Genomic DNA, 15,839 nt, shown 5'->3' with positions numbered 1-15,839 from the left:
TTACAGCTGCTCCCTCCATTAAGCCATGCCTTTGGAGCACACACAGACTACTTGGAGTGGTTGGTGTGCAAGAAGGAGGATGTGCTGAACAACACCGAGGGGCTGGAAGCACATCTACAGGGGAACATGCCATTAACACTGCAAATGCATGGCAGCACTGCATGGCCTCAACACTTTTGATCAATCTCTGGTTGTTGGTTTTGCTGCTTTGGGTTTATTGCTGGAATTTTTTTTAAGCTTCCCGGCTCTGAGTAACTACTGAACAACTGTGGGACCCCAAGTAAAAGGCTACCCTGAGCAAAAAGAAATAGCAGAAGGCTTTGACGGAGCTGAAATCCTTTAGAAATGAATTAAATGCAAAATCTATCAAATAGTAGACAACAGCATCAGCTGAGTGAAGGCTTCATAGGAACAAGAGAGAGTGCTGGGGTCAGCAGGCAATACTGCACAGCTCTCATCTCCCCAGGTAGAGAGGAGAGCTGCTAAACATGCAGAACAAAGCAGGATTTACTGTCGCCTTCATGCAGAAACTGGAGGTTGGAAGGGCTCACCGCTTTGGGTGAACAGAGCAAGGAAAAGAATCAACAGATCCGTTGTACTCACAGGTTTCTGCGAGAAAAAAATATGCAGACAAAGATAATTGCCAGAATTTGTTAAAAAGGCACACTTTCCATTACCTACAAAGAGAGATTTTTGGAGAGCTGTCTGATGCCAAACATACTTCTGTGCTCGATGCATCAGCAGCCTCCTGGCAGGTGCCCTTAGAAAAACAAAGTGCATGTTTGTGGGCATTCAATGCTCTATTTGAGAGGCACTTTCCTCAGCCTGTCACTTGGGCTGAGTTCAGCACCAGAGAGGTGTTTCACTGGAAAATCCAACATATTTTTGTCAGTGTATCCGGGAGGGTTCCAAAGTCTACAAAGCGGATGCTTACATCTGGGGAAAATCTGCAGAAAAAGCATGAGAGAAGCTCCAGCTCACTCTGGAAAGAGCTGGAGTTGCTAGGCTGGAGCTGAATTGCAAGCACTGGAAATAAGGAGAAGACAGGAGGCAGAGCAGGTTGGCTGGAGGCACCCGGCTGCCACAGCAGACAAGGAGGAGAGTCAAGGATTTCCTGGAATTACTGAGTGCAAACAAAGCTGCCCTACTTCAGCTGCTCAAAGTAGCAACCTGAGAGCACTACTGTTCAAAAAGCTATCCCAGGGAACAAAGGATGCTGATCCTGATGGAATAGGCTTCTGTGCTGCGAGATGCCTCCCGAGGGGTATGGCACAGATGGCACAGGCTCTGCCATAGTCAAACCCGAGAGCCGTGCCATGCACACCTCAGTGCTGGTAGCACCGTGCTGATTTTGGCCACGGTGGATGGCTTATATGCTTGAAAACAGAAATCCCTCATGTGCCATCTGCTATCGGCCATAAATCAGGAGCACTTAGAGATATGTGAACATCACCATGCCAAAAAAATGCTAACGAGGCACTCCTGGAGAGCACCTTCCAGTTTCAGCTATGGACACACGATGTGAGGGGCACACAGAGTCTGGTGGTGGCAGAGATGCACTGAGCTAATCCATCGCTCTGCTACCAGCAGCAACACCTCACATACTGCATTCCCACCAGCACCACAACCAAGCTCTGGGCTCAGAGACCCACTGTTTGGAAAGGGGCTGCTCCCATCCCCCCTACCCCACACATACATTCTATATTCCATACATATACAATTGGAAAAATTACAGACGGCAAATACCAGAGCTGCTGTAGAAGATAAGCACTCACAGGCAAGCAACAATGCTTGACCAAGCTAATATATTTCTAATACACTTCTAATCTCAACAGGAGCTTTTCACGTTTGATAGGATTTAGTTTAAAGGCAGAAGGACAGCAGAGAGCAATGCTTCACACTGGCCTAAGGGAGAAATGGCACAGAATTAGTTGTTCAGGATTGTCACATAAGGCAAAAATCGGTGCATTAAGAACAGCTTTTCACCAGAACATTGCAGGAATACTGTAATCAAGAAAACGACCTGGATTATTAAATGCCTTTTCATGTTATGACTCGCTAGAAGACACAGCAGCTAGTTACATCTCACCGAGTTTTACCAAGCATGACAGTTGAAATAATAGTCCTTGTGATGGGCTTGGCCATCTGCAGCAAGATCAGGGCTGGAGTTTCCTTTCTGCCTCGCTCCTGTTATCACCAGTGCAATGGGTTGGTGGGAAATGCCAAAACAGTAAAGGACCTGCTACTAAGAAACTGCTCTTGAGCTGGACTCTCACTGGAATGTTTGCACTGTTTCTAATCCATCACCTTGTTTCTTGGTTTTGTTAATGCATGCCAACACCAAGCTGGTTGTGCTTCGTCACTGCAAGTAAAATAATAAAAAAGATGTCCAACACTGCATACGTACTAAGGACCAAAGCTGGTGACAAGTGAAATTAATGAATGGATTAGTATTGGCATCCTGTGCAAATAGGAGCTGGACAAGACAGACCAAGCCTCAAAGAGAAGGAGGGCTGATAAAGACAGGGAATACAGGGAAGGAAATAGCATAATATTGAAGAATAACACATCATGTTTAGACTTAATATGGAGTTGTCTTAGTAACTGAAAGAGACATATTTTTAACAGCTAGCACAGAAAGCAATGCACCGCAGGAAGGAACCAGAGGGCAAGAAGTTGTTGGCATGCAAGGTTTTCTTCCTATCGAGTGGAAGGGGCAGCAGGGGAAAGAAGTGATCTTCAATCAGATATGAGATGAGGAGAGGCCAAGAAGGATTGCAGGAGTACCGACGAGAGATGAAAAAGCCAAACAAGAGGAAGTTTTCTGAATGGAGATGGCTTGGGCAAAAGTCAGCGTTCGTCAAAGCCAAGAGAAAAGGATGTTGCGGTAGTCGAGGCACGGTGAGACAACTTGGACATGAGTTTTAGCTGTGAGGAAGAAAAGATTAAACACTTATGGCTGAAAACATTTAATCTAGGAACGGGAAAACAAGAAGATGTTTATTGGCCAGAAATAGAAATAGAATCAATCCACCACCTGAGCTGCATCAGCTGAGACAAGTCCTCCCAGGAGACCTTCCTTCCTCTCCCACTTTGTCCAGCTTCCTCCTTCAGCCCTGCCTCCCTTCCCAGCTTTCTGTTATCATTTGGATGTCTGTCTTTTCTTCTGCAAAGGACTTGACCAAGGAAAACAGAGGGCTTGTAAATCCGCCTGCCTGGATGTGGCTTTCTGATGTCTGGAGTGCAGAGACACACTGCTGAAATTTATGTTCTCCAAGGAGGATTGAGAAAGGGAGAAATTTATGTTAGGAAAAAGTGACTGTCATCTCAGTTTATCTCCCAGTTTTGTAATGGAAAACAGGCTTCCTACAAACACGTACACACAAAGCCCAGCATGAAACCGCTCATGAACTGGAGCACATTATCCAAGAACCATTCCATAACAAGTGGTAATAACAATATTAATAACGTGGTAAATCACACACAGCCTCCAACATGCCTATCTCCCCAGCAGGAAGAAGGCACCCTGCTGAGCAGCAAAGCAGCAGCACCTCTCTGCTCTCCCATCCTTCATTCTGCCTGTATCAATCACACTGGGTCCCCCAGAGCAGCACAGTGACCACAAACAGCAGCACTTACAGAAGCTGTTTGCACTGCACCAGCAGCAAATAAAGCATAGAGCTCTACCAGAGGGTGCTTCAAAGCCTTAAAGTGACAGTTCCAAGCCCACCCCAGACACGTGCATCATCTGAATACACCCAGCTGGTTGTGCTGAATCAGGCAGGTAATTAGTGCAACTCAGGCAATGAGCTGGAAGGAGTTAAGCTGCTAAAGTAGAAACGTCCTCATTTGTATATTAAAAACCAAACAGATTGGCATTCCTGCTAAATGAGCGTGCTTTTCAATCCTTGGCAGTTCATTTGGAGTTCTGAATTTACAGCAGGAAGCAAGAGAGATCATGCTTCAGACAACTACAGTTTATTTCTTGAGACTGCTTGCAAAGAAACGTGAAACTTGCGTTAAGATAAGGAGCATCTATTTGAGCTGCTCCCAAATAACCTGAATTCAATGCTACTTCACTCTCTGAAGCTCGCACCAAGCCATCTCAAGTATTCAAACCATTCTGCAAGCGTTTAGACAGGAAGCTTTTCTATACTCACCCTGGAGGAATTGGTGGCACTACTGATATATGTCCTGCACTACATTAAATGTGGCTGTGGAGTTATTTATGTGCTTTTCCTGACTTCTTTTGACACGGGAGTTGATTGCAGTGCTGTATGATTACGTCTGCATCCTCGAATCTTTCTCAGCTGGAAAGTCTCAAGTTCCAAGCTGGGATTCCCTCTCCACCCCCTTCTCATGCACTTAACCCTCCTTCTGCTGGAAGCATCCAGTAAACATCCCCACAAAGCTTTTAGGTACAGAGGCAGCAGAGAGGCAGGAGAAGCGGGCAGGCTACATTTTAAGAGGAAAATACAAGACATTTTCTCAGATGCTCCCTGCTTTTTAACGCAGTGCTACAAGAAAACACTTTTTAGTGACGGTCTTTTTAACTATGGACTCTTAGAAACTGATCCCAGGGACTTCAAGTTGTTTTTTTTTCTAATTGTTTCTTTCTTGAATTCTTTTTCTTATGATCTTTATCAACCCTCCTCTCCCCGCTCGGTTCCCAGACCACCTACAGACAGAAGCATTGCTCACAAGTGAGACATTTGCTGTCGGCTACAAGCAAGCATCTGTGTAGAAGAACTTAACTCATTGGTTTCATGCTTGCATCTAACCCTACACAACCCTCATGTGTTGGGAACTGTGGAGAAGAGCAGCATTGTGTGCTCTCCCTGCATGGACACTTGTGCAGAGAGAAACAGCTGCACTGGCACCTGATTTTTAAGCCAAAGTCAATCACAGAATCATTAAGGTTGGAAAAGACCTCTAAGATCATCAGGTCCAACTATCAACCCATCACCACCATGCCCACTTACCCATGTCCCTCATCCTGTGACATCCCATGGCCAGGCATGCTTGCCACTCCTGCTAACCATCATCTTATTCAGGATGCAGATGATCTGAAAGACCAGAGACAGCAGCCTACAGCACAGCTCTGGTGGCTCAGAAGGTTATGAGATGCTAAGAACCCCCTGCTATCTGTCTCGTGGGTTTTATTCCTGAGTTTAATACTGAACTCATCACCAGATTGGTATTTTGAAAGGAGTTTACTTCAAAGACATTGCAAAGAGGAGTTCTCTCCCACCCTTACTGACTGTGTCCCATTCCTAGGGCTATCTGGGTATCTTCTCTTTACAAGTTTCAGACACTACAGGAAATCAGGACAGCAGCAAAGCCCTCAATCTTTTCTACTTCCACATTTTAATTGTAGGCTTTTAAATTTAGGATACTTCCAGCATCAACAGGCTGTGCTTTACAGCACATATTGGGAGAGAAAAGCAGCGACATCCTCTGCAGTTCTTGAGTCCAGGGAATGGATTTAACGACTGTGGGCTTTACTCTATGGATACACTGCTGTGAAGGTGCTCAAAGCTGCAGGACTGTGGGAACCACGGGCATCCCCTGAGATAACTCTGGCACACTCACAATGGTGTGCAGCTGCTGCAGATCAATGCATGCTCTGTTACCATCACTTGGTGAGCTGCAGCATCACGTGGGTGGATTTGGTGACAGCCCGTCAAGAACAGGAGATACCTCAAGCTGAGGAATCCACCTCTCCTGCCAGTTTGGTCCAGTCATTAATCTTATTTCATGCTTATTGTCAAACACTCATTTCCCATTTCTCATTTCCCATCTGAACTGGAGTGGCTTATGTTCATGTAATTCCCTCCCTGCCCAAAGCCAAGAGCTCATCACCAGGCAGTGTTCTCCTCCTGAGGGAAACACTTCAAAAAGTGCTTTCATATCATCCTCTCCATTTGCCCAAGTCTGTGCACTGATTAAAGCAGCGAAGATTTAGAGGGACTCAGAGCCCAAAGTTTGCAACAAGGAGGGAACTTGAATATTTTCTGCCCGGTTCATTCCTGCACAGCACGGAATCCCCTGTGATGAAACGACACAGATAAACCAACCAACAAACAAAAATGTATGTATGTAAGCAATTCCCCACACATAAAACCTTCCCCCAAAAACGCAGCCACTTCCTGCACATGGAAAAGGATTTTCACAAACACTAAGGAGCAGTCAGACTTCTGCCACAGAAGAAAATCCGCATGAGAATGCATGCAAGTGTCAGGGCAGAAAGCAGAGAGATGCCCTGCTCTGTTTGCTGGCTGAAATGGTGAGAAGGAAAGTGCTGGAGAAGCTCCCAGTTTCATTAGAATGCTCACTTTAATGAAACATGAAGCAATTCCAGGCAGAGCCCAAACCAGATGAAATACCCCCAGCTGCTTACAAGCTATTTTACAACACTGTAATTTATAAATAAGGCTTAAAAAACCTACCAAAAAAAAAAAAAAATTAAAAAAAAGCAGAGCTTGTAACTATTCTTCTGCATCCCCCCACCCTGCCCCTGCCTACCTCCACAGCTGCTGCTCCTTGGGTAAAAGAAGGACACTTTTGTCAATACTGTACTTCAAAAACATGAAGGACTTCTCACTGCGAACCCCCCTGGGCTGCGTGCTCAGCTGCAGAAAGGCAACCTGAATGAATGAGAAGGGAGGAAGGGATTCAAAACAAATGGACAAACGGCTCCTTTCTCAGCTGCTCCACGATTCCTCCCACCTCCTCCTTCACGAACATTCGGGCTTTTTTGTTTTTCCTCTGGTTTTGCTGAAGAGAGCAGGGAGCCCATTAGAGCAGGGGGATTAAGAGAGTTGAAGAGGGATTGAGTAACAAAACTGCTGGTAAATAATGGCAATTATGCAAGGCAGATGGCTCCAGCCAGGGCTCAGCATTTCAAAGGCACGGGGCAGGGAGCAGAACTGCACTCTGCAATATAGAGAGCACCTCATTTGTGTCCAATTAAACGATGCCAACCTGTGATCATTAGAGAAGAGCTGCCCTAAGAGGGGTAGGACAGCGAGGAGATGGGATGGAAGGCACAAAGTGGTGACTGTAACTGATGCTTCACCCAGACTGCAAGGCTGAGCAGAGCTCCCCATGCACCCCACACTACTGCCTACCTGCACCTACGAGTGCTTGCTCAAGAAGTTTTAATTTTGCTACTGCGTGGGCAAAATCTGGTTATTAAACTGAAAATGTTGATAATTAATTGCAGATGCATCATGTCCAAACGGTGGTGGTTTTTTATATACTGGTAAGACAAAGAAGAGAGCTACTTCCCTGTGCACAACTGCTTTCTCTGTCAGATGCAATTCAGAATGCAGCAGCCCAAGGGTTTAACATTTACTAGTTTTTAATTAGAAGTGGCTGGCCAAGCTCCTCTGCTAAGATCAATGCAGCAAAAAACAATATAGGCTTTGCATAAGACTAAAAGGAAAGATTATGGTGGGAGAAGTAAAAAAAAAGACATATCAAAAGGAAGTGAAAAGAGAGGAGAGAGAACTTCTAGCACTAAAGTAAGAGCTGAACCAACCCCAGGCCAAGGGAGGTGTATGTACATATCTATATATGACTCCATATCATAGAATATATTCTGTATCTATGATTCTATGATACATTTATGGACATGTTACATTAGACACGTACACAAAGCAAGTCAAAGAGTACTTTTCAATTAGTCCAACGGTATCAGCCAGCACCTGATTGTTCCCTGCTTTACCAAGGAAGTCAAGGACAAATTTAATATATACTCATCTACTCATCTGTTAAAAAATGTCTTAAATATATGTACAGGATATTTATTCTCCCTGTGGTAATAGCAAGAGTAAAGTCCCTTTTATTTCAGCTGACTTGCTTTAATTCTCAGCTCCTGCTACGATGCACTGAAATTGACAGGCAAACCCCAGCACGTCTTTAACAGAAATCCCAAAGATTCTGTAAGAAAAACAGGGAATCAGTGTGGACAATGGGGGGTTTTACTGCTTTCAAATGAAATACCATAAGTGTCCAGGCTGGGGCACAGTGAGGGACAAGGAATGGTCTGTCCTTACAGCTGCCATCATAGCATAGGATGGAGCGACGTCGCGCTCAACTTCGCTTTCCATCCAAGCTTTTGTCAATCTGTTGCACAACTGGATAAAGTTTCCATTAAATAGTATGAAAAACCCAAAAGAAAATATTTACTGGAAGATTATACAGCATATATTAACTCACGCTCGACTCGAGCTGTTGGAAAGAGATGAAACCAGATAGTTTGCCTAAACATTCAAAAGCACAGCTTAACTCGAGCATCTGGAAGAAGCACAGAACCTTTCCTTGCCTACTGGTTCAATACAAATATCCACAGCCAGGAAAAGAATCCTAAAGATGTCATTTTTTTGCCCCAAGTATAAAATTTTATTAGGCTTAATTAAAAGACATTCTTCTTGGGCAAATGTAAACTTTGCCCATTTTAATAAATAAGAGAAATCAGGCCAACAAACACAATACGCTCTTGAATTAAACATCCCATGTGAAGCTGTGGATGAGGATAAAAACAGGTTTTCCCCCAGTCCCATCTGGTTTATCCCACCACTGACCAACTCTCGATGAGGTCCCCTGACCTATTCAGATGTTGAGTTGCTTCCCACCCACCTCAGCTCTCAGCTTTGCACAGCTCCTTCCATGCTTCCATCAGCTCCTGCCTCCACCTGCTGCAGTTACTCACAGCTTTGCCGGATATAAAACAACCCCTATATACATCAAACCACGTTTAGCAGAGAAATTAAGCACGTCAGCTCGTAGCAGCACATTACAACAGCAATCTCAGCTTACCCTAAACTGCAGGGTAACTAAATGGCTTTCTTATTCCTGGCTTCAGTCAAGGAAATGAGGTTTGACTGTCGAGTACTCATCTAAATCAGCAGAGCTTCCAGAAGTGCTTTGGGATCCCCAGGGGTGAAAGGGACATTCTTATTTCTGATGATGGAAAACAGTTTTTGCTGAATTGTAGCTGTGGCTCCAGATTTTCAGTGCCCAGATAGGAATTCTGAAGGAATTACCAATACAAGTTGGTGCAAAGCGATACTCCGCAGTAATTTGTGTGGGTGTGGTTTTTTTTTTTTCATTAGATACCAGTTTTCTCACTGTGTTTTCTAACCTGAAACTCCAGAGCAATTCTGTGAAGCAGACAGATATCAAAGCCACGGCTACCAGAGCGCAGCAAACACGTGCCAGGTTCTCCATGATGGAGACAGACACTAGAACAACATCTTGGCCAGCATTCCTTGCTTTGCAGGCAAACTGTCAATACTGAAATGTCTAAAACTGTGCCTAACAAAGGCGTTCCAGTTTATTTGGGTCACAGAAGGGTGCTCATTTTTATAGTTTTGTTTTGCAAGGCAAAATATGTAAAACTAATAAGGAATAAAAGAAAGGAAAACAAAACCAGAAACGAAACGAGCCAACAACGTATGATTCTTGGTCATAGGTTCTCAACCCCCGCCTCTTGGACTAAAGCAGCATCAGGAGAAAAAAAAAATGGTTTTAAACCATTAGAAGCTGCAAATAAGTAAAGGAGACAAGTGAGACCTCATTCCTAGCAGACCTACCACAATGGCCAAACAGTTCTGGTGGGCAGAACTACCTCCGTGTGACCTACCTGAATGGAGAGCCAAGTCAAACCTCAATATCACAGAATCACAGAATGGCCAAGGTTGGAAGGGACCTCAAGGATCATGAATCTCCAACCCCCCCTGCCACATGCAGGGCCACCAACCTCCCCATTTAATGCTAGACCAGGCTGCCCAGGGCCCCATCCAATCTGGCCTAAATACTGCTGCAAGAGCATCTTAAATACAGGTAGGATTTCTTACTGCTGCTATGTTACTGTTATGATGATCTCTGTATGAACACACTTGCACAGGACTTTACAGACTCTTCATAAGTTACAAGCTTGTCCTGAAATGCTCTTCTTGGGAATGTCTGGTTTGCACATGACATAGCCTGTGATGTCTAGAAAACATATAAAACATTCTTGAAAAGAAGTCATTTCCTCCGTGGACAAAGACATAAATCCTCCAACTGCATAAAATCTAAGGGAGCAGGGACAGCAATTACTCACAGGAATACCTGACTCAGTGCTGAAGTCTCTTGGAGCTATAAACACAACGTGACACAGCTGAGACTAATGCAAACATTCACAGCCCAGGAAAAAGCCATGTCTTGAGGAACTCAGTCAGAACATCTGAATGCACAGAAGGACCTTAACATGGTCCTCTGCTTACCTACATGTTTTCAAATGATTTATACACTCTCCACACTGGTGAAGGTTTAGTTCTCCTGAAATCTAGCCAATGCTATGCAGTCACACTGAGCAGAAGACTTCAGCGTGCAGCACTCCAATGGATAAAGGAAACCTCTCTTGAACTCAATTTTTTCCTCATACGCTTCATCTTCTACTTGAGCTGAAAAATGCAGAGAAAAAAAAACTTAATCATATCATAAAGACAGATATTGCTACAGTTAAAATCTGTGTGTGCGTTTCTCGTGAAAAAAGGAGATGCTCAGGGCTCAAAAGGAAAGCTGGGCAAGAGAAGGACTCTCTGATGAAGACAGGAAAGGCTCTGTAGCCAATATGAATGCAGCAAGGGTGTGGTATGTGGCAGCATGCAGGTGTGCCATCCCTATGCCTACTCAATGTCATTTCCAAGAGATAAATTATTAGTAAACACTCACACTAAAATGCACAGCCTTGCTTTATTTTTAGGCTTCTGTTTGGGTGCCAAGCTCTTTAAAAATCACCCAGTCTGAGAAGCACTATTAAAAGAAGAAACTGAAGAGCAGCCAAATTCTTGGCCTGTTGCAAACATTGTATTCCGCAGGCTGTGGTTCAGTTTGCATTGTATTTGTGCGTCAACAAATGCCCTAAAGGAAAGCAAGAATCTACATAAAGTGCAGTGCTTACCAAGGACAACATTCCCAGGAACTGGGTGTGCACAGCCTCTCTTTCTTCTCAGAAAAATCTTTATCTTGAATTGAGCCCTGTAGAATAGCTATGCCCCCACTCATTAACATATCCAGTGCACCACGAGCCATATATTGGCAATAACCATAGATCAACACAGCTGAAAAAAATACAAGCCAACCCTCCCCCAGTGAATTCCATACTTTTCTAAGCAGGTTATAGCAGGCACGCATCCTTTCCACTCAAGCTTAGCAAATATGAAAAGCTAGTTTTGCTAAAATTGATATCAAGCTTCCCACAGGTCTTGGCAGGGAGAGGATTTCACCTTGCTGCTGCAGGCTGGATACCAAGATGGGTATCAGAAGTTCTGTAACTCAGCTTTTAAAGGATGAATTCCAAACAGAGGTATTGCCCCGGATGGCTGCACTACGGAGACAGGAGGTACTAAAAAGGAAACAGCTCAAAAGAATTATTCACATTTGTAAGAATGATTTCATAGTGTCATTGCACAAAATAGGATTTGCAGACTCAAAAGCTTAGCTATTCCATTTTCCTTGTACTGGAAATTCAGATAATAACGTTATCTAAGATTGATATCTTCCTTACAGACTTAATCTCACTTCTCAGCGGACAGCAGAGCTCACCTGATAGCATCTGTCTTCGGATGCTCCAGAACTGCTATGGCACAGCCTGGTCAAACTGGACTCATTCCTACAGTAGAAAGCAACTTAGAGCTGCACTATTCATAAATACACATTTATTTTTCATTAGAAATGCATAATTACAGCATTTAAAAGCATTTTCCCCTAGAAAAGTAGTTAAGCAACAGTACAAACAAAATTGTTAGTCTTCTGCAAATAAACATTTTTCATTACACTGAACAGAAAACACCAGCAAAAGGCTAATACTTGCAGTTATGGGGTTTTTCTTTTTTTTTTTCTTTTTTTTTTTTAATATTTTCCATTTTTGTTATAAACACCATTGCAAATAAAAAAGCTGTCTGAACGGTGAAAAATATTTGAGCTCTTGATCTTCGATACGTGGTAAAGCAAGTATTGCAAAGCAGCAATACACCTCCCAAGACATTTTGCAGACATTCAAATGGTGTATTTCACAGAAGAAACGACAGGATGAAACATGAATTTAAGTCTCACTGTTTCGATTAATTGGATTTCTTTCCAAAACGACTTTTTCCTCCTTAAATATACCTAAGGGCAGGCCACGTGTTTGTTTGTTTGTTTGTTTTCTGAGGGGTAAATTCTCAACAGACGCAGCAATGCAGCTCCAATTGCAGCAAATGGCTCTGGTTCGTTCTGGGTGAGCACAAACGGATGGTCAGAAACCTGCTGTGTGCACAGGAATGACTGTCAGCCTGTGAGTCCATCTTCCTGGGGCTGCACGACGACTGCAGGGCTCCATTTCCCACCGTGGCTCGCTGACATCTCAGCTCACGCAGCTTTTCACCACTTTCTTATTGGATTTGGATTGCTCCGTGTTCTATCTGCATTTCTGGTTGGATTGCTGACTGGAGGGTGTCAGTGCCCTGCAGAAAGAAAAGGGAGATCAGGAAATCAATACGAAAACGTTTGGCGCTGATGCAGCCAAAGGAGCAAACCACATTAATACAAAGTTCTTCTCTACACCAGTGCAATATCTGCACGAACATCAACTCCACGATGGAGCTGAAATAGAAGTGTGCTTATAAAGGCACCAAAAAATGGCCAGAAGAACAGAATGGCTTCCATACAAAACCTAAGCAGCAGTCTAATGCCCTTCAGGATGGAAAAGAGAAGGCTGAAAGAACAAACCCATAACAAGGGTCTATAACATCACGAGTGGCACAAAGAGAGCAAATAGGGAAAAAAAGAAACCTATTTAAAGGTCTCTTCCCGGAAAGGAACCAGCCGTAAGGAGAACCAGAACCAAAGCTGTCCGTGCCCAAGAGGACGTGGGCTGGAGCTGAATGGTGCTATGGAAGAAAAACCCATCAATGGCAACTGCAGGAAGGCCAACAAGTCCCAGGGTGACAAAACTATTATCTGTTTGCTCTGTGCTCCTAATTTTCTCTGCTGGTTCAGGACATGGGCTGAGCAAACTGCTGGCCCAATCCCCTGCAGTCGTTCTCTGCTCTGTGCCAAATGAGAATACTGCTACCAACATTTTTTGCCTCTACATTCTTCCTAAGAGCCTCAGGTTCTCTCCACTTTCCAAGCCTAAGCAGTCCTCCGTGAAGGAATTTAACGTAAAAGCAATTAAAGGAGGTCTCATCAAAGATGGAGCTGCCCCACATCAGTACTATCAGGGTAATCCTGCAGCAAATCACCCTTTGGACCCAGTTAGCCAGTGTACAGAAAACCAGACCATGGAGCATGTTAAAGCTATAAAATGAGAAGCATTTCAGAACAGCTGTACTGGCTTGGATAAAGTCCCTCACACCCAATAATCCTTCCCCTGATAGCAGCCAATATCACAAGCACAGATAAACTCTGAGAAAAGGGCAAGTGTTTAATGGTATTTTCCTGCACACTCCCACAGATTCCGGAGATCTGCCCTGGATGGATTTTCCCTCCATAAATTCATCTAATCGATGCTTTATGTAACGTCCTGGATACAGAAGTGTTTCCGTGGAATTCTTCTTTTATGACAACGTCTTCCCTGCTCTCAGCCTGGGTCTGAGGCTCCATGAACCACAAAGAAGCAGAGGTAGAAATTCAACCCGCGATCCTCTCCCTTAGGCTTCGCCATCCAGCCACAGATTATTTATTCAAATGAAAATACGGGAGGTTCAAAATCATAAAGCGCTGCTTCTATGTGACAACTTGGCTGTGAAATTTTCTCTCCATCTCTCTGATTTATGGCCAGTAATTGCACACCACTACAAGATCTGTACCCAGAGGTAATTCAGCACTTATTTACACATTCGATAAATTGGTGTCAATAGATCACTGTCAATAGATGAGTGTCAGAGCAGTGAATAATCCTAACATACTGCCACATTTGTTAGCAGGAAAGTCTTCAAGTGATCCAAGTTTTCTCTCCCAGTAGATGAAAACTTAATGGAATTAAAATAACTACCAACTAATAGGCATAACGGTAATGCTGAATATTTCTCCAAAATTCAGACTAACGTAGAAGATTGCCCAAAGGGGACAAGAAGCACAACTTAGGTTTGAAATTGCCTGCAAAAGAATGTTAGTACATTAATAGCTCGTGTTTATATCTGCTCTATAAGGGAACTAAGAGCCTTTTGGAATACTTGCCACTCTTAATTCTGCCCACAGCCAATTTGCAAATGCAAAACCATGCACTGCACTGAGAGCACTGAATGGAAGTGTGCAGTGCTGTGTGCTTCAGCTGGAGTCAGAGAAGGGACTCGTTGCAAACAGCTCCCTGGGATTCAAAGTCGTTGAGAACATCTCAGTACTTTGGCAAAGCAGCCCATGAATACAATCGTTGCTCCAGTCTCGGTGAGAGGTACCTCTATAACCTCTCCCTTCTGATGAAGACCTTTCTAAGTCTGTAGGACTGTTCCATAATATTAGCCAAAAAAACTACAGCTATCCCCATAAGTCCGAGCAACGCAAATTCCAAATTGGTTTCTCCAATTCATTATCAGATCCTCAGTTTTCAGTTTGTATAAACCGAGGAAATATTTATGGCAAACTTATTTTTAGTCTGTTTTTCCTTTCATACTTTTCTTATTTCACATTCCTTTTCTGTTTCTCTTCAGCTCTGTATAAATCCGTGGTTAACCACAGTACTAAAATCTAACACAGTGCAAAGTGTCCCTGAAGAGAAAAGTAGCTCCTATGGTGGCTGCCAGTCGTGTGGGAGACGGATGCTGATGTTTATAACCACAGCCTCCTGCCATGGGAGGTGGGAGCCAAGGGGAGAGCACAGCCTCTAGGAACAGACCCAGCCTGTGGGTGCTGGATTTGAGATCTCCAAGGCATGGAGTGAGGACAGCAGCATGGCAGGAGAGGAAGGCCTCTTGCTGTCTGATGCCTAGGTGCCCATTAGTTGCATGGGATGCCCATTAGTTGCACGGGACCTGCAGTACTCTTGGTACTGCACAGCTTCTAGAAATAAGGCACGATCCATCAGCAATCCTCTCGTTGTCCAGCACTATTACAAGTGACTGTGAATCAAGACTGAGGAGGCCTGAAAGCACAGAGGCAAACCTAGGGAAGGAACACGACTTCCTCCATTTCTTATGCAGCTCAAGAGACCCAACATCCAAATATTCGCAGCCAGATCACAACTCTGCAAAACTGCGTATCAGACAAAACTCCCTTCTAAGATTGGCTGCTGATGATAGCATTATATTCTGGCTGGTAAGACAACACACCTCTCACAAGCACTAGGCACTCTCTAGAAAAGGAGCCACTACAGTTGGGTTCATGGAAAAACATGTAATCACCTTTGGAAAAATCTGACAACTGCTTTTTTATCCTCCATAACTGCCAGCAGGCATGGCTTTGAGTTGGTTCTAGCCTCAGCTACGTGACTGCTCAAACAGGTCAAGAAAAGAAATAAAACACACCTCCTCCACCTTAACTGAGACCATCAAGTGTTCACTTACAATTGCATACATTGCAGCTCCCGTGGGAAATCCAGGCTGCAGATCAAAAGAACTGGAAAACTTCTGTCAGAAAGAGAATAACCTTTTTAAGAGAAACCTCAGTCTGAAAAACACTTTTTGGATAGTTTCCAAGCCAGTTTTTCTCCATGTCCTGTAAATATGGCTCTTAGCCCTCAAGGATCCAGAAAAACAATGGTGACCAAAATAACTGTTCTCTGGGGCACTGAGCAACAACGCCGAAGAAGGAATAGTCAATAACCAGTTTTACCTTTAAGAAAATTATGGTTCTTATTATAGATGGCT

General features: G+C 43.9%; 1 protein-coding gene across 7 annotated transcripts in view; it reads right to left on the bottom strand.

Moving 5' to 3' along the window:
* Positions 1 to 11,694: 11,694 nt before the first annotated feature.
* Positions 11,695 to 15,839, bottom strand: part of BANP (BTG3 associated nuclear protein) — a 127,426-nt gene continuing 123,281 nt past the window's right edge. For 5 of the 7 annotated variants that reach the window (XM_085234800.1, XM_085234801.1, XM_085234804.1 and 2 more), the window contains 2 exons: positions 15,537 to 15,599; positions 11,695 to 12,497 (listed from right to left, as the gene is read on the bottom strand). In XM_085234800.1, coding sequence (XP_085090926.1) covers positions 12,426 to 12,497; positions 15,537 to 15,599 — 135 coding nt within the window. In that variant the 3' untranslated portion in view covers positions 11,695 to 12,425. The remainder of the gene's footprint in view (positions 12,498 to 15,536; positions 15,600 to 15,839) is intronic. The other 2 variants (XM_085234802.1, XM_085234806.1) reach the window with 1 other exon arrangement.

Source organism: Meleagris gallopavo, chromosome 13, assembly GCF_905368555.1.
Source record: "Meleagris gallopavo chromosome 13, MGAL_WU_HG_1.1, whole genome shotgun sequence".
Taxonomy (NCBI): domain Eukaryota; kingdom Metazoa; phylum Chordata; class Aves; order Galliformes; family Phasianidae; genus Meleagris; species Meleagris gallopavo.
This window is presented reverse-complemented; position numbering and strand designations above follow the sequence as displayed.